This window comes from Carassius auratus, chromosome 32, assembly GCF_003368295.1.
Source record: "Carassius auratus strain Wakin chromosome 32, ASM336829v1, whole genome shotgun sequence".
In the NCBI taxonomy this organism is placed as follows: domain Eukaryota; kingdom Metazoa; phylum Chordata; class Actinopteri; order Cypriniformes; family Cyprinidae; genus Carassius; species Carassius auratus.
Window position 1 is genome coordinate 5,710,906 of NC_039274.1, and position 27,506 is coordinate 5,738,411.

At 39.1% G+C, this 27,506-nt stretch overlaps 1 protein-coding gene across 2 annotated transcripts; it reads right to left on the reverse strand.

Moving 5' to 3' along the window:
* Window positions 1-1,695: 1,695 nt before the first annotated feature.
* On the reverse strand, window positions 1,696-26,088 carry LOC113051417 (protein naked cuticle homolog 1-like). 2 transcript variants are annotated; one of them, XM_026215161.1, is made up of 10 exons: window positions 25,807-26,088; window positions 25,665-25,697; window positions 25,316-25,455; window positions 11,828-11,885; window positions 8,821-8,924; window positions 8,114-8,209; window positions 7,511-7,658; window positions 5,434-5,515; window positions 5,112-5,230; window positions 1,696-4,300 (listed from the first exon to the last, which is right to left on the reverse strand). In XM_026215161.1, exons 1-10 carry the CDS (start codon window positions 25,829-25,831, stop codon window positions 3,795-3,797), a joined length of 1,311 nt encoding a protein of 436 aa, XP_026070946.1. In that variant the 5' UTR covers window positions 25,832-26,088; the 3' UTR covers window positions 1,696-3,794. The 2 variants fall into 2 exon arrangements, with proteins under 2 accessions (XP_026070946.1, XP_026070945.1); XM_026215160.1 differs by having other exon boundaries at window positions 2,598-4,303; window positions 25,807-26,080.
* Between the last annotated feature and the right edge of the window lie 1,418 nt (window positions 26,089-27,506).

Genomic DNA, 27,506 nt, shown 5'->3' on the forward strand with positions numbered 1-27,506 from the left:
CCTATCAAACATCTAAACAGTATCAGCGTGGTCATCGTTTAAAGGATAAACAGGAACACTGCAGGACAAGAATTAAATAATATTAATGAATCTGCTGTGTGACATGTTTATAGTCTAAACTTTATCATGTTGCCATGGGTTGGTTGGTTTCTTTCTTTCTTACTTTCTTTCTTTTAGCAGCAATGCATGTTTAAGAAATGAATCATTTCAAATGACAACACCATTGAGAGAGAAATTGATAGAGAGAACTAAGCTCCATTCCATGAAATCATTCCCCTGCAAAAGCAAAACTGAGTGAAGGTTGAGTGTCGCTGCGATGAGACCACCCTGAAGCTGCAGGTGGGTTTTCCAGAGATGCTCTCACATTTCCACTGTCCTCCTAAGCATAAGAGTCAGCCGATCTCTCTCTAAACATTTCAGTACGTCGAACAGGCTCTTACAGACTCATCTCATAACTGAAAAAGTGATTTTTATGTATCTAGTAGGGGTGTAACGATACGCGTATTCGTATTGAACCGTTCGGTACGACGCTTTCGGTTCGGTACGCGGTACGCATTATGTATACCGAACGGTTCGTTGGAGTAATTAATTATATTTGAAAAAAAAAAAAAAAGAGAGAGAAAGAAATATAATGATATGCGTTCAACAAGGTAGCCCAATAACCCAAACAACGTAACAGGCAACGCCCCTGACACTCCCGAAGAAGAAAAAAACACCATCTTATATGTTTATGTTAGGCTACTCAGCAGGCGCTCGCTCACTCAGTACACGCTGAAGGCTCGTTGCAAAATAGCCAATGCGTTTAACAGACTAGAAATGAGAAGATCCTCCAATAACCAACAGGTCTGGTGTTTGGGTGCACTTTGGATTCCCTTTAAGCTATAATGGTGATGGCAAGAGAGTGGTGGATAAAAAAACAACGGTATGTCACATCTGCAACATGACAGGGTACACCAGCGGGATTACAAAAAAAAAAAAAAAAAAAACAGCGGGAATATCTGGGATATATGCGTCAGTACTATCTGGGAAAAGACGAAAAAAAGGAGAAACATGCACGCAGCAAACTATCCCTGCAGCATTTAGACACTATAGCTTACAGGGAATCCAACCCAAACACCAGACCTGTTGGTTATTTTAGGATCTTATATTTCTGGTCTGTTAAAGGCATTCGACATTTTGCAACGAGCCTTCAGCGCGTGCTGAGTGAGCGAGCGCCTTAGGGGCCGTTCACATATCGTGCCTAAAAACGCATGGAAAACGCTAAGCGCGTCTTTCTCCTCCTTTCCAAAGCGCTCGGGCAGAAGCGCTCATGAGGCGTCTGTCTTTGCTAAGCAACAATGACGTGCTCTCTCCATGAGACGCGGAAATTTCAGCGAAGGATAAATGGATTTGCAGCTCTAAAAATCGCTTGCAGTAGCTCTGCTACTGAATTTATTTCAAAATTGCAATCCATATACAACTATGATCAGCTGTTCCTTCATCTTGGCTGAGCTCTCAACGTTGTTACGGGAAAGGATGAAGCTGATTGGTTGGTTCTTGTCACATGACCCGCGGTGCGCTTGCGGCATTCTGAAAAGTTGAGATGTTTTTACATTTTGCTGTATCTAAAACGTATCGAACCGAACCGAACCGAACCGTGACATCAGTGTATCGTATCGAACCGAACCGTGAATTTTGTGAACCGTTACACCCCTAGTATCTAGTGTTTATATTGAGGCCCAAAATTTCAAGGGCAAGTGCACATTTTAGTAGCTTTCAATACATGTTTTTTTTTTTTTCTGTGTATAAAAAAGAGAGATGAGACATATCACACAAACCTGGAGTATTAAAACACCTGCTGTGAGCTTCAACACACACCTGCTTTGCTGAGTCTGAACAAAGGCTGTTTTGTTTCATAATCTTCTGCAGTGCTGTATTCAGTTGCACACACACTCATTAAGTCTCTGTCAGTGGAGCACTGGTGAGTTATGGCAGGACTGGAGACTCCTCGGTGGCGATACTGTCATCCTGCCTCTGAGGAATGAGGCAGCTGCCATACACACTCACTCACTCACTCACTCCCCCTAGGTGACTAGGGATACATCGAACCTAAAATAGATTCATAATGTACTATTTGAATGCTGTTTTAAACTGCTGCAGGGGAACAGATGAACTCCTGATAAACCGGACTCTTTTTCTCGCTACCCATCTCACTTCTGCCAATACTGAGCTAAAAGCACTACCATACTGTCTATAAGATCCTGATTCAGTCTGAGGACATATTCTTAGATTCTGAAAGAAATAAAAACTCTAAATGGTAATTCTATACCAAAAAAAAAAAAAAACTTCAGTCTAGCAGTTTACAGCTCCCTTCAATACCGATAATATTGTCTTGTCAAATCAATGACTCAAACGGAAATGAACCTGAGAAATAAAAATACATTTTTTCCTTTCCAGCATAGATTCCTTTACACTTTACAACTTGAACTGCCTTATGACTGAACTGATAAGGAAATGTTAAAACCACAACTAAACAAGCAAAAACACATTAGCAGGTATAATGTTGTGCCATACGACATAAATATATTCAATGTTTTCCAATCATTTGATTAGACCCATTTTGACTTGCAATAAACGTGACAGGAATATGTTTTTCAAATAAATTATTTTTTTAACAAGCTTCAAAACATTATTCTACAATCATCAGAAGATTATTTTAAGAACTCATATTGTCTGATACACATAATTACACTATAAACTCTGATGCCTAGTGGTCTTAGAATGCAATTAGCTTAAAGTTACGGGGACAGGAAAAAAAAAAAAAAACATATGAATAGAAATGTTTCAGTAATAAAGCTTACAATGGATTTAAATCCCATACATCTTGACATGACTGCAGATTTGTGGGATATTACAACAGACAGACAAATAAAAAAAATCTGAATAATAAAAATTATGTCAATAATACCGATAATCATAATAATACTAGAGGTAGCAGCTGATTATGATGCTTTGTTTTCTTCATGTAGGTTGGTAGAAAGTAGTTCTCATACTGTCCTTCAACAATGTCCTTTTTGACGGCTTGAGCGTCTTTACTGGCTCTTTTATGTACATGTGTCCTGTATTGCATTTTTATAGGTGTTGATTCAGATCTGTTGTTTCGGAGAGAGAGGCTCTTCATAGATAAAGTGTCTCGAATGCAATGGCACAACAAGTGCTTTTCAAGTGGTCTTCAGTGGAAAAAAAACAACAATAGGATAAGTGTAAAAAAGACACCTTAGGCGCACATAGAAGCGCAGATTGTACGCACACGCACACACACACACACACACACACACACATACACACACACACACACAATGTCAATTACAAAACCAAGGAATTGTATTCCTTAAAAAGTGGTTTTACAACTCAAAATTCTTCATTAAACAGGGCTGACCACATTTTAACCAAACAGAATAACTATAACAAGATAAGAGAGGCAGATATATAAAACAAAGTAGGCAGACAGAGTGATAGAGAGAAAGAAAGAAAGCAAGAAAGAAGAGAAAAGGGAAAGATAGAGCCCTTACGTAGTAAGTAAACCTCTCCTGCTGCCAAAGACAGAACTGAATACAACAGCACACATTCAAACTGACTCACACACACTTCTATATACAAATGCTTACATATTGTCTGCCACTTTGGCATGAACATGATTCTTTGTGTCCTTCTCAGCCTCATTGTGGCCATGCAAGAAGATTTAAGATCATTTGTTATGTTCCTCGTGGTTCTTCTTATTTAGATCCATTATGTAGGCGTCTGTGTTTTACTCATCAGGACTGATAGAAGTGATGGTAGTGATGATGATGTTCATGATGATGATGATGCTCATGTCGCTGGACCACCTGAGCTAGTCCTCCTTCATATAGCACCAGACCGGGCAGATCCCTCACATGCTCTTTCTCTATGACTGGGCCAGACGTCACAGTCGGCCCAAGAGGCCGGTAGTGCAGACCTTCTTTAGGCCTCTGCTTGTGTCGTCGGTAAGGACCTGAGCTTTGGTGCGGAGGGGTCTGGTTGGGGACTGCTGGGGGAGGGGGCGCTCCTCTTCTCATCACTCGACCGGCGGAGGCCTGTGTGGGTGGCGTGCGGTGTGTTTTGGGGGAACGGAGTGCGTGTGAGTGCCGGGAGAGGATGGCAGGAGGATCTGTGGTGATGGTCTGTGAGCGCCGATGGTGAGCGGGGTATGCGTGGCCATTCTCGGGTTCCTGAGAATGTGAGCGTGTCTGATTTGATGAACGCGCGGTGTGGTGAGGTTTTGCTGGTTCTGTGGCTGGAGCTGCTAGAGGAAGCACAAAATATTTTGTTTTAATGGTTATTATTATTTATGTGTTTTAAAAGTATCAAATTATAGCTTCTTCACCACAAAAGAGTGATGATCTATTGCACATCTTGTATTACTATAAGTTGAAGTGCATGTCATCACAAACGGGCCAGCAATAGACGTGGTCTAAAAGTGGTCCAAAACTCTTTTAATAATTTTTTTACCAGTCAATAGTCGCGTTTCCACTGTCAGGCTAAAAGCGGCCGTGCTAGTACGTGCCAGGGCCAGTCGCGTTTCCACTGTCACTTCCGGTGCTTGATCGTGCCTCGTCATTGCTTCCTCTGGGGCAACAACCTGGGTTTTTTGGCCAGACAAAAACCTACGGCCAAACCGTAGGCCACTTTTATTGTGTTCGTTTTGTGATCACGCTAGTTCCAGTGACTTATTTCTTATTTGTTTTCTAATAACTTCCCTTTGTTGGTGAAATAGTTGCATGATATTGTTCCTGAGAGGCATGAAAAGTGCAGATTTAAGTGGAGCGCAGCAGAGCTTCTGGCCCGACGGTGGAAACGCAGTGTTATTTTGGCCTCAGTGCTACAGGTCCAAGACTATTAGCCTCACTCGGCCCATTTAAAGCACTGGCTCGCACTGGCTCGACAGTGGAAACGCGGCTAATGACATTAATCCACTGAGCTAAAATTGGGATTTCAACTTTTTTTTTTTTGCGCATTTAAAAAAAAAAATCACACAAGACAGATTTAAACACCAGGTGTGAGTAGGGCCTAAATGAGAAACCTCCATGTACTCTTCGCAATTAAATCTGTACCTGTTCCAAAGCGGGATGTGTAGTTTTCAATGCCCGCCAGGTCAAGGTAATGGTTTCTTCTCTCCAGGTTCTCATCCACACTGTGCCGCTGACAACCTTGCTGGTCAGCATGGGAACGCCTAACACAACAGCATCATAGTGTCATGAAAGCAAGTACACTGCTCTGAGGTTGTATACACAAAGCAGACTTGAACCAGTCTATGTTCTAACTCTAATGTAAATTTATTTAAAGATTCAAGTGTGACATGTTCTATATTGTAGTTTTATGTAACAATTACAGACACTGATGTGTGAAACTGATTTGCATATGATTTCCTAGTACCTAAGAATTGCTCTTGACTTTTTGTCCGAAGTCTTGGAGTCCTCAATGCACTTTTCTCCCTTATGCTTGGGATGGGGAGTGTCTGATTAAGAGAGAGAGGGAGAGAGAGAAGAGGGGGTCTTTATCAAAGAGAACGACGTTGAGTTGCACAGCGTCACACACACACGCACATATACTGCAGCAGTTTTAAACACCAACCAAAATAATAAAGAAACCTTTGTTCCCTGCTTTCTATTTACTTTGAAGCTTCATAAAAGAAGAAAAAACAACAATGCTTCATTTATTCTATTTTGAACTCAGGCCTCATATAAATCTAAAAAACACACACTTGTGAATTTGCATGAAGACAGCTGCTGTTCAAAGGCTCTTCTCTTTCAAATACATGACGGGTATAAATAGCCCAGACGACAGCACTAAACAAACAGAAACACTTCTGTTTCTTCAGAGTACTTTCTGTTCTCCGTCACAATGCTTTTACCAAGTAACACAGTAAGAACGCGGCTAAATGTGGATTTATTTATTTTTCAAACAGCAAAAGACTATCTGAAAGAAGGCTTTCAGAGAGGGATAAGATAGCACTTTCCAAAAGAAATCCAAAAGCTCAGAGCTGCAGAGGTTGGGGTTTTTTCTTTCTGTCGTCTTCTGCCTTTGACTATGAACTCATCTTACATGAGAGGCAATGACATGGAAGACGGGTAAAAGAAGGAGACGTAACAAGAATTTTGAATTGTTCTCGCAAAAGTTCTGTCTACTTGCCCTCATGTTGTTGTTGTTTATATAATGGTACACAAGAGTTGGTATTTAAAGGGACAATAAGTAACTTTTTAGGTATTTTATTATCTAAAATCAATATTTTTATTCATAAATATGGTGTACACATACTCAATGGTGTACACATACCTATGCCAATGTTTAAACTAATCCTTGTAAATGAAGAATTTATTATCTTTATATACATGGGACGGGTAGGTCGACGGAGGCTTCCATGTAGTTCCGCCGTCTTGCAAAACTAATAGCAGAGAGGGACAAAAAGTACTAAGCCAACGCGTTTCCACAGCGCGTTTTCGGTCAGAGCCAGAAACGCAGGTGCAGAGCCGTGAGAGGCGCTTGAAACTGCACCGGCAAGTTTAAAAGTCTGGATTGCATTCTTATTATGGACCATACATATGCCGCGCCACAGGAGAAGAAAACATCGTCGCCAAAACAGTCAAAAATAGAACGTAAAAGGAAACGTGACCGTAGATTACAGAAAACAAGAGTTAATGTCGGGGAAGCTTTTTCTAGGTGGAAAGAGCTAATGCTTGATAAAGATTTCAAAAGAGATGCTGAAGTGGCCAGTTTTCTTCTCGACAGGTAAGTCAGTGTTACAATCTATATTACAATATTTTTTTTATATCTAACAATGCATATAATTCAGAAAATATAACTAATAAAGAAGACATAACTACTAATTACAATATTTCATGTTTTCCACAGTCAGTAATTCATACTGTAACATTCGTTTGTTAGTTGTCATGTTGCAGTTTGTTTGAAATAACACACCTGTTCACCTGAAGGAAAACTCGACGAAGTGCTATTAGAAGACATCCCGTCAAAGCTTTTTGGTACATATCGCCTACCGTAGATGCAACGTGCATTTGAAAAAGCAAGGCGCTGGAGAGCAAAATTAGTTTGAATGCAAAATACAATTTCACCACTAGATGGGAGTAATTCCTACTTACTGTCCCTTTAAAGCATGTCCAGACTGCTCTTGTGCAATTAAAAAAAAAAAAAAAAACTTAATTAGACACCACCTCTACACATGTCAGTTTGACCATCACACAAACCCTATTGACTTCTTTAATAGTGTCTTTTTGTCCCTTTTGATCAAGTTTGATTGATCCAGTTACCATTCCATTCCATCACTGTATGGAAAAGAGCAGCGCTAAAATCCCTTTGTGTTCCATGGTAGATATTATACAGTCATATAGTTATGGAACCACATGACTGTGTGTAAATGATGACTGTATTTTTGAGTGAACTCTTCCTAATATCTCTCAATTGATTTCCTGTTGCTCGGAGAAAACTGGCTCTGTACCTGTGTTGGTCTGGGTGCAGTTCCTCCATCTCTGGCTGGAGTCTGGGGCGACGGAGAGCTTCACCCTGAGTGTCTTACTGCTGCTGGGCGAGTGATTCACTGATGCGTCCACCACCTCATAAATGGTGTGCAGTAGACTGGTGATGTCCTGAATGCAGGGAGATACAGAGGGAAAAAGAACATCAAATGAAGAGATCTTCACTGACACGAGACAGTCAATTAGTCTTTTATATGCTGTGCAAGCCTGTACGTGATATATGATCAGATACATGCATTATTCATAATTCATACACAAATATGTCCATAATAATGTTAATCAGAGTCTTCATAGCCTCAGGGAGGGAAGACAGATGCTGACGGCAGTGGAGGACACATGTGCACAAAAACATGAAACATGCTTTACATCTGAGGCTATTTAGCATGTGCAAGTGACATGTAAATGCAGAGCAACTATGAGGTTTGGGGAAAAAAGGAAATGTGTGGCAAAAATGTTAGTGAGTGAGATCTAATTAGTATGTCCTGTAAGTGTTGTCTCTGTTGCTGGACTTTCCCATGACAAAAGACAGCAGTCATGGCCCTTATGCACACAGGTCTTGGTCTTACCTCTCTTGTGACCTTGCCATTGTTATCAAAGTCGTAGAGGGTGAAAGTCCACTCCTGCCTGTTATCTTCTTCAACTGATACGGCACACTCCAACTCCTGATTAATAAACAACAATGGATAATCATTGTTTCGGTTAAGAAGACTGTTCATAAATTCTGGGTCGGCATGAGTGTGTTGATGTTTTTTAAAAAGAAGGCTCTAATGCTCACCAAAGCTGCATTTGATCAGAAATACAGTACAACAGCAATATTTTGATATATTACTACAATTTAAAATATAAAAAAAAAAAAAAAAATGTTGTTTTTTTATACATTTTCAAATGTTATTTGTTCTTATGAAAGCAAATCTGAAATTTCAACAGCCATTGTGTCACATGATCCTTTAGAAATCATTCTAAATGCTGATTAGGAGCTCAAGTAACATTTCTGATTATTATCAATGTTGAAAATAGTTATATTTTCTGCTATATTATATGCTGCTATATTTTTGTGGAAACTGTGAAACATATTTTTTCAGAATTCTTTGATTAGAAGTAACTTCAGTATAATATAAATGTATTTGAAATAAATAAATACATCTTTTGTAACATTATAAATGTCTTCAGTGTGACTTTTGATCAATTTACTTTTAATGCTTTAATCCAGGCTGAATAAAAGTATTCATTTCTTGAAAAGCCTACTCAGTATGTATGTGTGTTTTATACTGACCTCAAACTGTAATTGTTTGTGTGGTCCGACAGTGGCTGAGCCTTCAGTGTCCTGCATTCTCTCTTCCACACTACAGATGTCAGTCTTCTCAGGGGGCAGGGCCACTGCATGGGGACACACATTCACATAATGATAAGAGAACATTTCATACTTAAGAAATCCTCTTACTATACACACACACGCGCGCACACACACATATATATACACACACACACACACACACACACACACACACACACACACACACACACATATATATATATACATATAAACTGTCTTCATCTCATTTGAGTGTGCCTCTACCTTTTGTTCAAATGTGCAATTCAGTTCTTAATTTGTATTTTTTTTTCTTTTTTTAATGAGAAACAAATATTGAGAAACATTTTTTTTTATCATATATGAACTAAAATAGACAGAGGAGAGAGAAGGGAAAGAGATAAAGGAGAATGCCTAGGAAGCACCCAGCTATTTTTGTCTCCAGTCATGTCCAATGCATTAATGGGAGTTGTGGCCTAGTGGTTAGCGAGTTTGACTCCTAACCCTAGGGTTGTGGGTTTGAATCTTGGGTCGGCAATACCATGAGCAAGGTACTGACCCCCCAACTGCTCCCTGGGCACAGCATCATAAATGGCTTCCCACTACTGTGTGTGCACTTTGGATGGGTTAAATGCAGAGCATGAATTCTGAGTATGGGTCACCATACTTGGCTGAATGTCACTTTCACTTTTTTTTGAAAAAATCATAGTCTTATAGTATGGGACATAAAACTTTGCTAAAAAAATTGCTATCACACCCTGAATTTTAATCCCAGAAGCAAATGTTCCTCTACACACTTTGTCAGAGTCTTGGAAAACATGGATGGGCATGTCCGATTCAGGACCACTCTTAGTGCAGTGGCAGCGCTTTCACAATGGATCACCCGAAAGCAGCTTTACAAAGAAGTGTGTCTTACTAAGTGAGCCAAAGCCAACAGTGGTATGGCAAAACTGTCTAAGATGTTTAGGAAGGATGAGGAAGAAACCTGAGGAACCAACAGATCAAAATGTAATCTTTGAAGCTTCACAGCGTCTGTTTATTGAGCTTAACTGCCTTCTTTTGTCTTCATTTTTTTTAAGAGCATACTAAGGGAATCAGCTCTGTGCCTAGCTAACACTGTAAGTATAAAGGGATAAACAGGCCTAAATGCTGCCATCACAACCTAAGGCCAGACTTCAGAAACATCCTCGATATCCCATGTGTCTCGATGTCTGAAATCCCAAGCAAATTTAAAGCGAGTCTAACAAAGTCTAACAGTGGCCTGTTCTGATGTAGAGACTGCCTGTCAGAATTATTCCTGAACTAAATACCAAAACAATTTCAGAGACAGTTTGTCTCTTTGTGTATAGCGGGTAATAAGATGGAGATGTTTTAAGCGAGAGCAGATCTAACGCAGCTCAGTGAGGACACGGCTCAGCACCAGGCTGGGTCCTGCAGGCTAAATCCTCCCCCCTGCCCCAAATCCCTGTGCTTTGAAGTTCCATTCTCAAACCTTTTGGCCCAGGATCAGTCCGTCTGTAAAACAGAATCTCTAATTAATTAAGCAAAGTCAAATCTGAAACACTGTTTGTTGTACGAGCCAAAAGGATAGGCAGACACAACAGTATCTCTCTGTCTTCTTTCTCTCTCATTCACTTCTCCTCCGCTGATCCGCTCAGATCAAAGAGGACCTGTCTTGTCCCTCTGCAGCGAGAGGCAAGGGAGGATGAAAAAAGAAAAGAAAAGCACCAGAGGATGAGAGCAGTCATCCCAGGGAGCTTTTACAGGTTTTTTGGAGGGAAACAGCGTCAGATCAGGGCTTTTGATCAGGGCCAGAAACTCAAAGGCAATGCTGAGCTCCAGGGCCAAAGCCTGCTCGCCAGCCAGCACACAAAATACAGGAGCTGTTTATCTAGAGGACTAACAAATGGTCACAAAGAAACTACACACACACACCATACACACAAAGGAAGTGCTAACTTTCACAGCAATAGTCAAAGTCCTTCCCCACAGAGTGATGAGACAGCCAAACCCGCTACAGAGCTCCGGTGACGGAGCTTAAAAACCCCGCTATACAACACAGAGGACAGCTTGGCAGCATCCCAAAGGTGGCTTTGAATCTAAAGGTTCACCTGGAGTTCAGAATAAACTGTGTGTTGACTGGATAATAGCTAAAGCAGGGTATGTGTCCTCAGTGTAGATGTTTGGTTCAGGCTGAAGTGCTGTAAAACTGTTGTAAAAAAAAAAAACAAGTAGATTTTTTGGCTAACTATGCTATCCTAATGTAATAACAAATCCAGCAGGTTTGGGGGAAACTAAAAAAACTACATTGCTCCTATTAAATTTTAAAAAGCTGTCTACACGTGATTGTTTTGTTATCAAGGATATCTTTCTCTTACGTTTATTGAAATACACTGGTATATGACCACTGTCTTCTTTCTGTGTATGTGCCAAAATAATACATGACAGAAGCATTAACATATGATTAACAAAAATCTTTGTTTTACATTTTCACAGCTCCACTAAAAAAGAGCCAGATCCAATTCCAGAGGCACCGGACAAGGTACAATAACTACTGATTATGAGGAAACAATAACACCATAAACACTGACCTTTGACCCACACAGATAACATTAAAGCACATAAGCTGTAAACGTTGTTTGAACAGGAATCTGACCCTGTTGTAGCCTTTTCAACATTACCTTCAATTCACAGTCAAATGATTTGATTTTCTTTTGCCTAGAGCCTAGATAAGATCCGCTTTAAGTCTTTTAACATGCTACTATGAGTTTAAATCGCAAATTACAACCTTCGATTTATGGTCCAATGACTCAATAAAAATCACAAGGAATAAATCATACCATGCTAACATCGTGCAAATGATTAAACAGAAGAAATAATAAAACTTCTCTTGATATAAGAGCAGAGGAGAGATCAGAAGCTATATGCAAGAGAATAGCAGTTGCTCAGGGGATATAGTGAGGTACTTTACCTTCTAAACGATAATGTTCATCACTGATTCCTTCAGCATAACCTTCATCCAATGGGTCCTGCAGTGACAGAGAGGAAAAGACAGTGAGGCCTCTTCAAAAGAATAAGACTGTAAGAAGATAATATGACACTTCTCAAACAAGGAACAATGCCAAACTAAAGCGATGACAGAATTTAAGACAAAAAAATTTTTTGTGTGTGTGCAATTTGTATTACAAGGACAGGATGCACATGCACAAGCATTACTGTCTTATTCCAAACCAACCATCAGTCTAGAAGAAGACTACTGTCTCAACACACCTGCTACCTTTGTCTCATTTCAACACTTCAGCTGTCTGCATACTAACAATTCATTTCTGTGGTCCAAAGACCGACCGTACAGTGTCTGCTGAAGCTCTGCAGCTGCGTGTGTGTACATGCTGCTTCTGCCAATGAGGAGCTGCTTTGTCTTCATCCACACTACATGTCTTGCTGTAGTGCCTCAAGCCATACACTGGTCACTAGAGACACAAAGCCACGCACACAAACACACGTTCACCATAATGCTCGAGAGGTTAGCCAACAGCATGTGAGGGGAACGCGTTAATTATGTGTTGTCTGGATGATGGATGGGCTGTATTATAAATATGAGTTCTTCTCAGTTGGTTGAAATGAGAATCGGTCAGCAGAAATTCTCCTTCTCTTATTTATTTTGTTGTTCTCTCTATCATTTAAGGTCAAGTTTGGCTAGCGCACTACTTGGCCATATTGAATGAGTGTGCTGTGCTCGAGAGCATGGATACGTGGCTATGTGTTGTTGCGCATGACATTGAGGGCTGTGAGAAACTCTCTAATCCCTGAACTTCACCTCTAAGTGGCGTTTAGCACAATCACTGTGGCGTCTGTCCGCCCCTCTCAGTCACTCTTAAAAAGCTCTTTAGAGTCCCACTCACCCCCATGTATTAAAGCCCCTTTTCTTGCTTCTCTGCTTCTGTTTTCTTATCCCCACCACAGTCTACTATATGTGAAAACTTCTCACACAGCCCTTACAATAATGAAAAACATTTTTATTTAAATACAGCCTTTTACAAATCCAAGAATTCCTCACTTTGTATTACAAATGCAATACAATTTTTGATCAGGAACACGTAACGATTAAATTTCACACATATACTGGTAACACCTGAGTATGAGTACTAGGGACATCAAAATGACATAATACAAATATAAATAACATCATTATTATATAAATTATGAATAATGATATCACTTTCAACAACAACAATAATCAATATTATAATTCAAATTGATAAATAATCATCATATAATATCTATGTTGTATAAAATATTCAAATATATTTTTTTTTTTTAAAAAGTCAAATTAATTAAAATATTACAAAATATCTAAAACTATAACTAAGGCTGCAGTACAGTGCAACTCAAACTACATAACAACTGGACAAACTGCCTTTCAGTGACAGACCAAGGTTTTTGTACACTTTCCAGATAACATCAGAGACTAATTGACTGTGGAGAGTGTAATCAATAGAGTCTGATCTCTCTTCAGCTGTGTAATGGGAGGCTGAAGAGGGATCTGTACACACTCAGCGTGTGAGAGGGGGACCATGTGCTTCAGGTCACTCACTAATGTACGGAGACCAAGTGCCATTTATAGCACAACGGAAAACTCAATAAGAAAAAAGGGACAGAGTGTGCGTGTCAAGGGTGAAAGAGAAGCAAAGTGGCTTTGATTAAAAACATTATCTTGTAATTTGACAGATGACATTTTAACCAAAGAATGGAACACATCTGAGAGAACTTGTGTCCTGTGACTAACTTCTGGTGTGAACACATTCGTGTCCATATTTGTTACTGGCTTGTGTTTATAAATGTTTATAACAGATGAAACAATGACATTTGTGCTGTGGGTCTTTTGCCTCCGCAGCATCATGAAAAGGCCTGTGGAACATAAACAAGGGCTTCACTCAATCTGTGCCAGCAACCAGAAACTCTTTCCCAGACACCATGTTTCACACTCTGTGGAAAACCAACCACATCTTTTTGTTTTAACACAAGCCAAAACAGGAAAGAAGAGAAGTTTGAGTTGCCCACAGAACCCACATTACAGATTTGCCAAAACACATAAACACATACATCAAGCTCCCTAGGGCTGTGTTTCTGTTGGCCCTATGATCAGTGGAAATAGCCTAAATGAATCTTTCAATATGAAGAGACAAATATAAGAGTGAATTAAAGAAGAACTAAGAGCAGGAGAGAGACACAGACTAAGGACTGTTCACACAGGATGCTTTTTTTGGTCTATGTACATAAGTGGTAGACAGACTTCTTTGGTTGTTTTTTTTGCCACTGTGATGAAAATACTTTTAAAATCATTTAAAATAGGCCCAGTACTAAAGGGGGAGCCTGTGTGTGTGTGTGTGTGGGGGGGGGGGGGTCACTGTGGGGATGGGGTTGGAATTTTGGTGTTTACGTTAGACAGAATCGCTCGCTGCTCTGTGTTTTTGTCCAATTCTGATAAGCATGCTCACACATTCTCACTAACAAAATGTAAACATTTTGTAAATAAGAGATTTTCTGCATAGTCATCTTCATTGATTATAACATAACTTTGTGAAATTGTGATGAATTGAGATGAGTGACAGCTTTTTCAGGATGCTCTTTGCGTGCTGTCTAGGTGATATGTCATTTATATAATACATTTTCAGAATTTGAATAAAACTTTTGATTTTCATGCTTAGCCAGCAGCCACGTACACACTTCAATGCCTCATATTACATGCAGAATTTTGCCGCATACGGTAAGGCAATGGTTATTATATTGGTTGTCATCCCAAACAGTATGCTTGCTTTTCTTTTGAAATTAACAGTGGTTTGTGAATGTAGATGCTTTCATAACAAATCATTTATCTGGAGTGTTTATACCGTTATACTGTATACTGTAACTTGAAACTATTTTATGAAAATGCATTTAAATGTGTTTTAAATTGGAAGTGCAACAAACCAATCTGATCTAGGAGCCGGATGTGGCGAGGGGGCGTTGTTCAGTGAGGTCTGCAACGGGAGAGAGACACAGGAGACGAGCGGCGCATAAATGGATCCAATGCAAATGAGATGATTATCTTGTGAGAATATATCCTACATGTTTAATGCTATAGAGTTAAAGCTACTCTAAACAACTCCTTTCATTATAAAGCTTTTGTCCAAGTCTGTGGTGCCTGTCTAGATTAGGGGATTCAAATTACTGCATCACATGCCAAACCGTATCATACAACTTCTCAAATGGTAATAGTTTAAACCTGAAAACACACTCACACACATTGTCAAGTGTGTATAAGTGTCAGCCCGAAGTGTCTGGCACATTAATATGTAAGCACTATGAAAAATAAAATTCACAGCAAAAAAAAAAAAAAAAAAAAGAGAAAGCCAGGGGGATTTCTTAACCAGGTTAGGTATGAGGAAACTGTATGTGTCTCAATTAGATTCCACATATGAATGTGGCCTTGTTCATTTTGTCCTTCGGGTATGTGTGTGTCTGTATCTGTATGTTTGAATGTCTGTAAGGGAGTGTGTGTTTGTGTGCATGTTGTGGAAAGTCTCACGTCCAACACAACTATGTATTTTCTGTCTGCTTGCCATGCCACAAGGGCTGATGGACAATTTACGCAGCTGATGACAGTTCTGCATGATCACAGGCCAGACACACACGCACACATAAAACACACAGACATGAACAGTCGCCAAGCCTTCACTAGGCCACAGCCTTGGAACGTCATCAAACCCAGGGAAACCTAATTAAGACTGTCGTCTCTCTCTGTCGCCTTCTCACTCTTTCTCTGTCACCTTCGGTTTTCACACTCGTAGACCACAGTCTTAATCATATTAAAACAAGGAATGAAAGATGGAGGGTTTCAGTGCTGTGAACCACAGCCAACCAGAACCACTCCATTTTTAAGACAATTTAAGCCTTCACAAAGACACATCCACCTACAACTGCCACAATCAACTACCAACACATAATCACAGGCACTGACGGAAAAAGACTTGCAACTGAATTTCTGTTTAATCTTGCATGTCTGTAATCTTGCTTAAGCGTTTACAGTTACATGCACAGGATCTCAGGAGATGGGATGTATATGCTAGCGCATCGAAATAGCACAATCCCTACAATCCTCCCAGTATCCCTACATATTTTCCTACATGTGAGGATAAAAGAGTTTGAAGTGCAGTGACCTACATAAGCACCTCGTACTTCATAATGAGCAGAACAGACAACCCAGACAACCTGAACTACTAACCTGAGTGTCAATACTGCACTCTTAAAGGGAAAGACAGGTCACCCAAAATGAACATTCGACCATTATTTACTCACCTTCATGTCTTTCTACAGCTGTCACTTTTCTTCTGTATTTTAAAAAATTCTGTGTGTGTTTCTATACATTTAAGTAAATGTTGTTTTGCACACTGTAGACTTCCACTGTATAGACACAAACACTCTTATTATTATTATTGTTATTTTTTCATATTCCACTGAAGAAAAAGTAATGAGAGCAGATAAAAGTTAACCATTTTAGTTTTTTGGTGATCCAGCTGAAATTTTGTAGCTCTGTCACACATACAGAATGAGACAGGAAGAGAGGTAACAAATAAAACAACTACCTGAGATTCCCCTCAGATTCTCTGTCATGGATTGCAACACCACATTTTGGCAGCTAATTAACATAAAGAAAGAAGAACCGTGCAAATGGAGACAATTGTTCTAGGATGCAATTCAAGAAGTGACTTCACCCTGTGAATGCTTGTGTTGTGTATTTGTCCCTTCGGGGCTTGCCGTAGAAAGTATATGTTCATGTGCCCCGGGGTGCTTGTTAGCTTCACAGAGAAAAAGATTTACATTCTTTAAACATTGCTGCTTTCTTATTTTATTATTCATTCAATATTAAGTGAATGCCAGGAAAATGCTCGCTTACACAGCGTTTGACAGGATGGATTTGTGTTCTTTAAGTTGCAAGCAATATGGCCTGTCAGTTCTTCAGCAAAATCTGGAAGTGAGAATATGCAAAATGGTCAATTTTAAAGCTGTGAGAATCAACTTAACCCCTAAAAGAGTCGGCTGGGCTATTAACTCAGCAGGAAGTTGAGTTGGAGGGTCTGTAAATGCTCACCTGCTGACAGACATGGTCATGCACATCAACTCTCTTCGATTTGCTTTGAACGGTTAGGTATATGATGCTGCTTCTGGCTTAAAGTCAGCAGAACTATCAGTTAGTGAGCTCAAACTATAAAATCTAAAAAATAAAAATTGTAATAAATAAAAAAAAAAACATTCTGTCTGGACTGAACACAGATGATCTGGTGTAAAGAACAGTGAGGGGAGATTGGCAGAAGATGGACTGTTAGTGGTTGTAGTGTACCGTGTAATGTGTGTAAAACAAACCTTGATTCAGTGTTTCAAGCATTTTCAAGTTACGAGTCCTGATAATTGTATACCCACCCTGGCACAAAAAGCCCATTCCACACATCCAGAATCCAAACACATGCTGCTAATTTACTGAATCACAGGTTTCTAAATCAAGTCAAGCTGAACAACAGAAAAGCAGTCAATTGGCGTGTGTATCCGTGTGTCTGTTCATATGGTTAGTTTGCCCAAAGGCAAAGATAATAGAAGAATTAGAGCATTTTTAGACATTTAGTATTGTATATGTCACTGATATATTTTCCTAGGATGGAAAACATTACTCTAGACTCAATAATACACTCCTGTCAACAAACAGCCACAACAGAACATAGGGACAGATTTGAGAAAACACACTCAGCAGAGAAAAATTGAGCTGAAAGATTTGACTGAGTGTGACTATTTACACCAAAAAAGTGATGGATTCTCATATTGGAGTTTCAGCCATCTCTTCAGATCTCCAAATGAAGTCAGATGAAGACATAACTGACCACATTACTACATAACCTGGCCATAAACAAATATCATCAGTATAGTATGTGTACGCTGTGCATAGAAACTACTGGAGAAGCAAACACAGCAGGTAACTGCATTGATGAACATTTGTGTGAGGGGTTAATTGAAGACTATGCAATGGCCTTACACATATGCCAAACATTCATGTTAAAAGTGAAGTATCCTTTGAGCTAAAGAGCTAAAATCAGTTATAAATGAAAAATCATAGACAACATGTTCACTTATTAAGTCAAATACAGTACTTTCATGTATTAATTGTGTGAAAGGCCTGTATTGTGTGTATTACGGTGTGTGTAGGCTGTGTGTGAACAGTTTACTTGTGTGGTGTTTATAGATGTGGAGTTTGGCCAGGCAGTCTAGTAATTAGCAAAATACGGCTCAATATCAGCTACATTTTGGCAGTCGCAGTGTTTGGAGACGGTGTTGTGTCTGGTATCCTCGATACTTGGTGATTAGATCGTAACCTCACACATGCGTCTGTACAGTTTATTCCCTTTTTAAAGGTGGATATGAAGAAATCATTAAAGTGTGTGTGTGGGCAGCTGCTTGTGTCCGGGTCTGTACACGCTCCTTGGAACTTTCTCAGATGAGATTAACATTGCAAACATTTCCCCACACTTTACCTCATTCACATCAATGTGCTCCACACTGATGTCACCACACACTTACTGTCCATAAACACACACACACACACACACTGTCTCTACAGTCATCCACTAATGTAGCTATAAACATAATGCAGATTTATTAAACTGGATGTTAGCATGATAGTGTTTATCAAGTCTGTTTGATCCTGTATTTTTGTAACAAGGCAGTATTTTCTATTGAAACAGGATGAGGGGCAGGACTTCAGACTCAAGGGAGAATATAGTTAGGCTATAGAAATACAGGAGCTAGAAGGCCCACTTGACATCCCAACACAATGCATCCATTCTCACAGCTAGACTAACATAACATCCACAACACATATCCTGTATGAGTATCACTGACAGATTCAACTCAAAGAGGTTTGCAGAATAGTTATTAACAGATAAAAGAATCTATCTTATCAACTTTGCAGGCAACAACAGGACACTTATCGAGATAAAATGAAGCAAACATACAATACTGGTGAGGCTATGCTCTCTTACTAGAGACACCTTTAAATCATGAAAGCTACAGAGTGAGAGAGCGCTTTGAAGCCCTGAAAATGAAGCAGTGCTCCCCGTTTGTTCTACTCTCTCTTCCCCTTAGGTGATCCCTCCTTTACCCTATTTCCCCTCTTCCTTTTCTTTTTAAAAGTAGAGAAAAGGAATAACTAAACTGCCCCAAAATACAGAGAAAAGACTTTTCAAACAAAGTGTTTGAAACTCCAGCCTGTTCCTCTCTGAAGGACTTTAAAGACCAGAGTAACAGAGAGCTGAAGATCTGTGGAAACATCAAGTCAGACATTTAGAAAATCCTTCAATATTACTATTTAATAAGTACTCTAAATACAGACAGAGTGATACAAACATGAATTAAACACGGTGACAAAAAATGAGCTTTTATGCTTTTTCTTATTACTGTATCATAATGTTATGATCTAACAAATTATAACATTTATCCAAGAAATTTGGGATCTGCATGATTTTTACTGCTTTTTTGAAAAAAAGTTCACTTCACATAGTTCACTTTACTGCTTATTCATTTTTGAAGAAAAACAAACTGTAATTTAATGGAATATTATTATTAATAAATTATAATATTTTAATGTTTAAAATGTAGATTAATTTATTCCTGTGATGGTACAGCTGAACTTTCAGCAGTCATTGCTCCAGTCTTCAGTGTCACATGATCCTAATACACAGATTTTGTGCTAAAGAATAATTTCTTATTATCAATATTGAAAACCGATGTGCTGATTTATATTTTTTTTTTTTTTTTTTTTGTGGAAACTGTTTCGAGGATTTTATTTATGCATGTTTATCAGTATAAACATACTAGTACATGTTTATTTTCATATAACAAATCAAGAATCTCAATCTTACAATTTGAAGTACAGAAGAAACATAAATGTGTCAGAGCAGTTGAATAAACAAGGACTGTACAACAACACTGACCTCAGTTCTTCTGTTGCTTGTGCCTGTGGAGTATGTGTGTGTGTGTGTTTAAGGAAATGTAGAAAACACAGCCCAATTCTCAGCTGTTAATCCTGGCAACTCAGTCCACACATTCCCACCAAGCACTTTGATCTCTAGAGCACATCCGAACAGACGTGCTTTAATGCACAAAACACACACACACTTTCTCTCTCTGATGCACCTAGCCAGGCGCCATCCTTGCACCCAGCACACCCCCATGCCACACATACTTAAACATTATTTTTACACACATACTTACACACTTGCATTACACATAGTTATAAATGGAAAAACACATAAAAAACACGGGCAACCATTTAAATCATCTACAACTGAGATGACTGCAGTGCATTCATTTTGTACCTACAAGCCAGCGTTGCATGTCTACTAAACAAGACTAACTCGAGAGGAAAGTCCATGTTACTTTAGAGAAGGTTATCTCAACTTAGATTTAGTGCATTTGCTGTTATTCCTGGATACAGACTTATTCATAATCTTCTAATAATTCTGAAGTGCATTTCTGAAGCCTAAAGTGGGCAGAGCCCACCGTCGCCATCTTGGCAGCGCATCACTCCTGAACGTGGACTGAGCTGGTTTCTAAAACCAAGCCCGGCTAGCTTGACGGTGGTGACATAAGCGGCAATCCAGCTGTCACTCAAGTGGCCATGCCCTTAATTATGAAGAACTATTAAGTCTTAATATAACTTAAAATGAATGAGTTGTAAAAAAAACATCTCACCCTTGTCATGAAGGACAAAATTAGCTATATAGACCAAAAGCACTTTTTGTACCAGGCTATAAACCTTTTCTCCTGCTGTAAAGTTGGGCATTTTAACATTGGGGTGGGGGGGGGTCTATGGGAGCCAGCCTCTAACAACCAGTTGAAACAGGGTAGGTTTAGGTGTAGGATTGGTGTAGGCGATAGAAAATACATTTTGTACAGTATAAAAGCCATTACGTCTATGGAGAGTCGATGTGTGGTTTACACCAACCCTACACCAAATCCTACCCCTCACAAAAAACTACTGCCAATTTTGTTTTATTTCATGAAACACCATTGAGTATGTTTGTTTATGGGGACACATTTGTGTCCTCATAAACCATATATACCAGAAAACACACACACACGTAAAAAAATAAATAAATAAATAATAGATTCAGTCTGTGGCAGTAAAGTTAACATTAAACAATGACAACCACTTGATAAAGGAGTTGACAGAGCAGCCACCGGCAGGACCCTTCACTCTTCCTGTCCTGGAAGAACAATCTACTTTTTCTCTGTCCCCTTCTTCCTTCTTGTATCTTACACTAGGTGCCTCTCAACAGCCCTACACTGGAGCCAGGTGTTGTCCCACTTCCCAGAGGCACCCTCTTCCATTTTCTTTCTCTTTTATAAAGAAACATAGCATTTCACTTCCGCCCCCACCCTCTGTCTTTCAATCTCTTTCTGTCATCCTTTCTAAACCAGCCCTGGAGAGACATGGTAAACCTGACACCTAGAACAGAAAGAGAAAAAAGTCTGAGGGTAAGTGTGTGACAACCACACTTGAAGCTTAAAGTGAAAGAAATACTTTGGATATCGGGACGGGAATAAAAGAGACAAAGGATATAGTGCATATATTGTCATTCTCTGTGCTACAACAAAGACCATTCTGTAGTAAAGACAGCAAGAGAGAGGAAAAAGTGTGTTGGTTGTCAGGAAAGGAATCCGAAAAATTTCCCCCAAAAAGTTCTGAAAATCCAAAAAGAAATTATTTTTAGAATTACAGTTCTCTATTTGATCTAAGCTTCAAAGTGTTTGGTCTCCGAGTGATCCTACACACAGAGTGATACAGAATGCTTTCAAAGTCATGATCAAGTCTGGTTTATAGTTGACCTATTGGCTGCTTTTGACTGTGCTGGAGATTGTATTTGGTGTCTGGTTTGCTTTAGTTAAGAACTGTTGTGTCAACTGGTTTCAGAGTGGTTTTCAAAAGCCACATTTCAAAGCAGCAACATCGTCTGGTCTTGGCACTATGATTCTGACTGATTTTAGATTCATGAAGTTCTTTCTTCTTTGATAGTGTGATTCGGACTGGTTTTAGCACTGCGGTGCTAACTAACTGAAAGCTGTGATACAGTGTAAACGCAGTGTGGACAAAGGTCTGATCTCAGTTTGACTGATGAAAATAGTGGCTGAGGTTCAAAACAGCTAGCTAATGGGACTAACAAACACAGAATGACCAATAAATGCAGCTGTAAGCCACTCAATGACAAAACTGCACCACACGACACAACACCAATCAATCACTTTACAGGGAACTAAAGTAGCACTGCACTGACTTTAGACTTAAATACAAAAAGTTAAACAGTAAGCTTGATATAGAGGACAGGTAATGATGGAGTCAAACTTAATTTTACATTTATTACCCACATAAAAGCCACAGTTCAGCATGCTTACAGCAAGGCCACAAATCTGACCCCTACCTCTTTTTGAACAAGAATTTATAGTCTAATTTACTAATAGCAAAGGACCTATGAAAACCAGACTGGAAAATATAACAGGCAGTGCTACATAAAGTCTTGTGTGTGAATGCCAGTTAACACAGCACAACACAAACACACTCATCAAACAGATTCCTGACTCAGACTCCCCGCCGTCCACACCATCTGAACCACATTTGCAACACAGACACACACAACTGTCTGAACTAAAGCACAGCTGCTATAACTAACTAACTCTCCAGGTAGCCTCTATTAGTCCCAATATTATCAGCCTGCATTTATGAGTGAGGTTTATGCTTTTTTTCATGCTCAGGGAGTGAGGTAATTCGTTGAATTCTCAATAAGAAAAATCTAAAGTATACAGTTTAACTTATAATAACTTGTGACAAGCTGGTTTTAAAATAAGTGTATTATATAGAATCAACATTATTCTAAAGCACCACTAAAGACCTTTTTTTTTTTTAAAAACTCCAGAGACAATAAGAAAAACAAACATGTTTTTAATAAAGGCTCTCCCAATACCTTCTCCCATTCTTTATTCTCACACCATTCCATTAAGCATACACCAATTAAGTTATCAAAAAATATGTTCAAATGTTTGAATTCATTCATCGGGGATCCTTTTCCATTCTGGCCAAACTGGAAACACACACACACACACACACACGCACACACACACACACACACCAACACACACACACACACAAACACTTCTCATCTATTGTTTCTTAAACTCCTCATTAGTACATCAGAGGAAAAACAATCAGGTTTTGTTTAAACAAACCCTGGTTCTGATTATCATATTTAAGTAATGAAGGCAAACGTTAAAAGAAAAAAGTGAACAACTTTATGGCTTTATAAAGTTACATAAATATAAAACAGGTAACTCAATGAAGTCATTTCAGACTTTGTAACTGTTGTTCAGTGCATTATAATCTCTCCAGCTACAATAAAACCTCCTTCTCACAGCAAAGAGCGAAAAAAGCAATAAACTTCAAACTGTGTGAACTTTGAACCAGGCAAGAACATTCAAGAGCTCTTTAAACTTATTTTCTCCCCTTCAGACCACATGATCTAAAATCCACACCAATGTGTTTATAATTTATTTGCCTGCAATGCAGTACTATGCATCATACATGCTAAATAAACATTTATTGCCACTAGTTTCTTAGAGAGTTAGAAAAAGAAATGCAGCATTTCTCCAGCAACACTCCAGACTCTGAAAGTTTAAGAGCGTCAGGTTTGTGTTGGACGTCCACATATGAGGACTGGGTTTAAGAAGTTGTGGCTGCATTCTCCTGCTGGTTGAAAAGGTTGTTTAATAACAGCCTTCTGGATTTCCTTTCACTTTTTTCTGTCACTCTCAGCATCTCTCACTATCTCTCCAAGCCTCTAAAACGTCTTTTGAGACTCTGCAAAAGCCCTTGACCAAAAGAGGCTTACTCCGAGGTATTTCCAGAGGATTTCTCCTCTCCTAAACGACAGCGCTCTTATGTGTTTACTAGGATGCCAAATCAGAGACAGACTGGCCCTCCCTCCACCCCTCTCTCTTCTTCACAATGCAGCGCTGTCACCAGCCTGTCAGCCTGCAATGCTTTCAACCCGCAGTGATCTATTACCTACAGAGAGAACTTGCATCTGTTCCTAGCCCTCACACAGTTCTTCCCACCACCTTCAAATAAACCATTTACCCATGTGAGCCGCCAGTGAAAAATTTTACGTGCCTTTTGTCGAAACATGACTGCTAAAACATTTTCCTTGTTGGACAAACATGCTAATGATTTGCTTGCATGAAGAAAGGTGATATGAATCCAACTATATACATTCTAATACATGCCAAACCGACTTATTTATTCACCTATTGACATTTCCTCTCTAAATGATGTGCCTGTCACAAATAAACAGCCTGAACCTGTCTGGAAACCAGACTTTTCCTCTTCCTATCATTCAAAGGAATAAAAACACAAATCTCCTCCTCTGGCTTCAAAGGCAGCAGCTGAAACCGTGGCGAGCGTTTTACCAGACATCATTAAAGGGAAACGTGTATTCAGAGAGCGCTTCCCCTTTAATCACTCCTGGTAATAACGCCACTGGCTCTTATAGTTGGGCTCAAACTACAGAGTGTTTCCAGAGAGTAAACTATTGTCCTTGGTGACGTCACAAAACAATGGCACGATCGTTTTCAAAGCGCGTGAATTGGGTGGTCTAGAAGCGCGTGTGGCCTCTGGAAGCAGGCAACGATCATACTGCAACGCGAATATTGCTGATATACGCATTTAACATCTATAGCCTAATAAGGGTAGTTGACTGTAATATGTCAATTAATTTTTTGTATTCAACATTGACATTACACATGCGTAAACATTTTTTTTATTTTATTTTTTAACGCGTCAACATTTCTTATAACCTAAGTTCATCACCATTTTAAACTTTTTTTTTTTTTTTTACTTTACTAGTTCATTTTAAATAGGTTAGTTGGTTGTGTGATGCAACAACTTAATTCTTACATCTACAAATATTCCATTTAGTCTCTCAGTTAACATGAGGTCATAAAATCGCATGTATATAATTACAGAATAATTGAAATTCTTTGTTTAAAATAGATTTAGATCAGTTACAGCGCGTCACACCGCGCAACCAGCCTACCCATGGCTTGAATTCATGCAGAACAACGGAAAGAAAAACAGTGGCAAACGACGTTTATCGCAACAAAACAAAGTTTCTGATCGGTGGAAATGCAACCTTGAAAGAGTTCCATATATGCATCCCTTAACTCAAAGCGCGCAACATTTCTCCAGTCAAGAATAAGAGTTGATTCCTGCAGTCTTTGATTGAAATGAAGGCAAAGCGCACACAAGTTCACTTTCTCAAAGTCCAAAATCTTCACACAATTAACATGCACTTGTGCTGAAAAGTAATTAAAAGCGTTCCCGTACCCGTGGAGACAGTCCGCAGGTATTCTTCTGCTGGGAGTCCTGTTGATCTACACGAGAGCTCGGACAGTAACACTTCTGCTTAACCATCCAGTCTTCCGCTCCTTTCCTCGCCAAACACGCGTTAACTACAAAACTATCGCCTAAAAGAGCAAGATACTACAATTTATACATAGTATCAGTGTCTATTCATCAGTTAAACAGTTTTGAAGTTTGTTTCCTAAAGCTTTTCTTTTTGTTTACAGCAAACGTTCAAAGATGCAGCTTTGTTTTATTAGTCATTTAGGCAGTTCAACCGTTTCAAATAATACTGTATTATTTATATTATTTGTAAGTAGTATAGGCTACTCACCTTCAGGACTCTCCCTCGCTTTACAAATAGCAGCTTTAAAAAGGAAAAAGACGTCGTATACATGGATTACTCGAAAGAAGTATACCAGAAGCGCTTTAAAATCAAAGACTTTCCCAACAACATCAAAGAGATGCCGTCTTACCATGTTTGGAATGAAGTTTACCCATTTCTCTGCATCGGAGAGCAATTGAGAAACATCAGAAATGAAGAAGAAGAAAAAAAAACACACACAATCCAGAAAGAGTGCGATATTTGCGAGCGTCCGTAAAGAAGAGCGCGCGGGTTCCGTACACATCCAGCAGCAGCGGAGGATCGAGTGATCTGCGGCTCTAGCGAACGAGACGAGAGGCGCTTCAGCTACTCCGCGAGTGTGATTGACGCCGCGCGCAGGCCGCCTCTCCTTCAGTCTGATTGGACAGAGGCGGCACATGAAAGGGAAGCGGGATTTTTTTGGGGGGCCTCCAAATATAAAAAGAGCAGCGCAAAGGCCCCCGTGGGCGCCATGAGCAGGAGCTCAGCTAACCACGTCCAGCCGAGCGGACACCAATCGCTGCTTTGGACAGGAGCTGGATAACATAAAAGAGTGAAAATCGATTTTCTGGATGAACTGTAAATTCGACTCTGATAACAAATTAGCTTGAAACTAAAAAAAAAAAAAAAAAACTAGCTATGTAACGAGCTAGCCTATAGCACGAATTATGTAAACCAATAATCTATCTATCTATCTATCTATCTATCTATCTATCTATCTATCTATCTATCTATCTATCTATCTATCTATCTATCTATCTATCTATCTATCTACTTTCTTTCTCTTCAGTGAGTTAAGAAACCACAGTTTGACACATGAACTACACCAGTCACTCCAGCTGAGGGAAGAACAGAACATAATTCATCTCTCATACAAATCAGCAGCACAAGTTGCTTCTTTTTCTGTGCACAATGTTCTACAGATGACAAATGCACATGCTGCAGCACATGATGCTTTTGGGAAACTCATTACTTGGATTCCAACTTGTCTATTGACAATTTAAAATGATGCAATGAAGTATTCATGAAAGAAAAAAAAAAAACATATCCTGTTTTTCTTAATAAAGAACTTAACTTTACAGCCAGTGAAAACTACCATAAGTAAAGCAAGCACTTGTGATGTAAATATATATATATATATATATATATATATATATATATATATATATATATATATACATACAGTGGGGATCGAAAGTTTGGGCACCCCTTGCAGAATCTGTGAAAATGCGAGTAATTTTCAAAAAATAAGAGAGATCATACTAAATGCATGTTATATTTTATTTAGTACTGCCCTGAGTAAGATATTGTACATAAAAGATATTAACATTTAGTCCACAAGACAAAATAAATGCTGAAATTATTAAAATAACCCCACTCAAAAGTTTGGGATCCCTTGGTTCTTAATACTGCGTTCTGTTACCTGATGATCCTCGACTGTCTTTCTGTTTTGTGATGGTTGTGCACGAGTCCCTTGTTTGTTCTGAACAGTTAAACTGAGCAGCGTTCTTCAGAAAAATCTTTAAGGTCCTGCAGATCCTTCAGTTTTCCAGCATCTTTGCATATTTGAACCCTTTCCAGCAGGGACTTTATGATTTTGAGATAGATCTTATCACACTGAGGACATTTGAGGGACTCAAACACAACTATTTAAAAAGATTGAAACATTCACTGATGCTCCAGAAGGAAACAAGATGCATTAAGAGCTGGGGGGTGAAAACTTTTGAACACGATGAAGATGGTCAAATTTTTCTTATTTTATTGAAATATAATTTTTTTCCATTTAGTTCTGCCCTTCGTAAGCAACAGAAG

Excerpts from the sequence above, each read along its gene's own strand:
- LOC113051417 (XM_026215160.1), bottom strand. The coding sequence starts at position 25,831 with ATGGGTAAACTTCATTCCAAACATG. Across the intron at positions 8,925-11,827 it reads TGAACATTATCGTTTAGAAG|TGGCCCTGCCCCCTGAGAAG; the intron begins GTAAAGTACCTC and ends GTCCCCATGCAG. Across the intron at positions 5,516-7,510 it reads CTGCACCCAGACCAACACAG|ACACTCCCCATCCCAAGCAT; the intron begins GTACAGAGCCAG and ends TCTCTTAATCAG.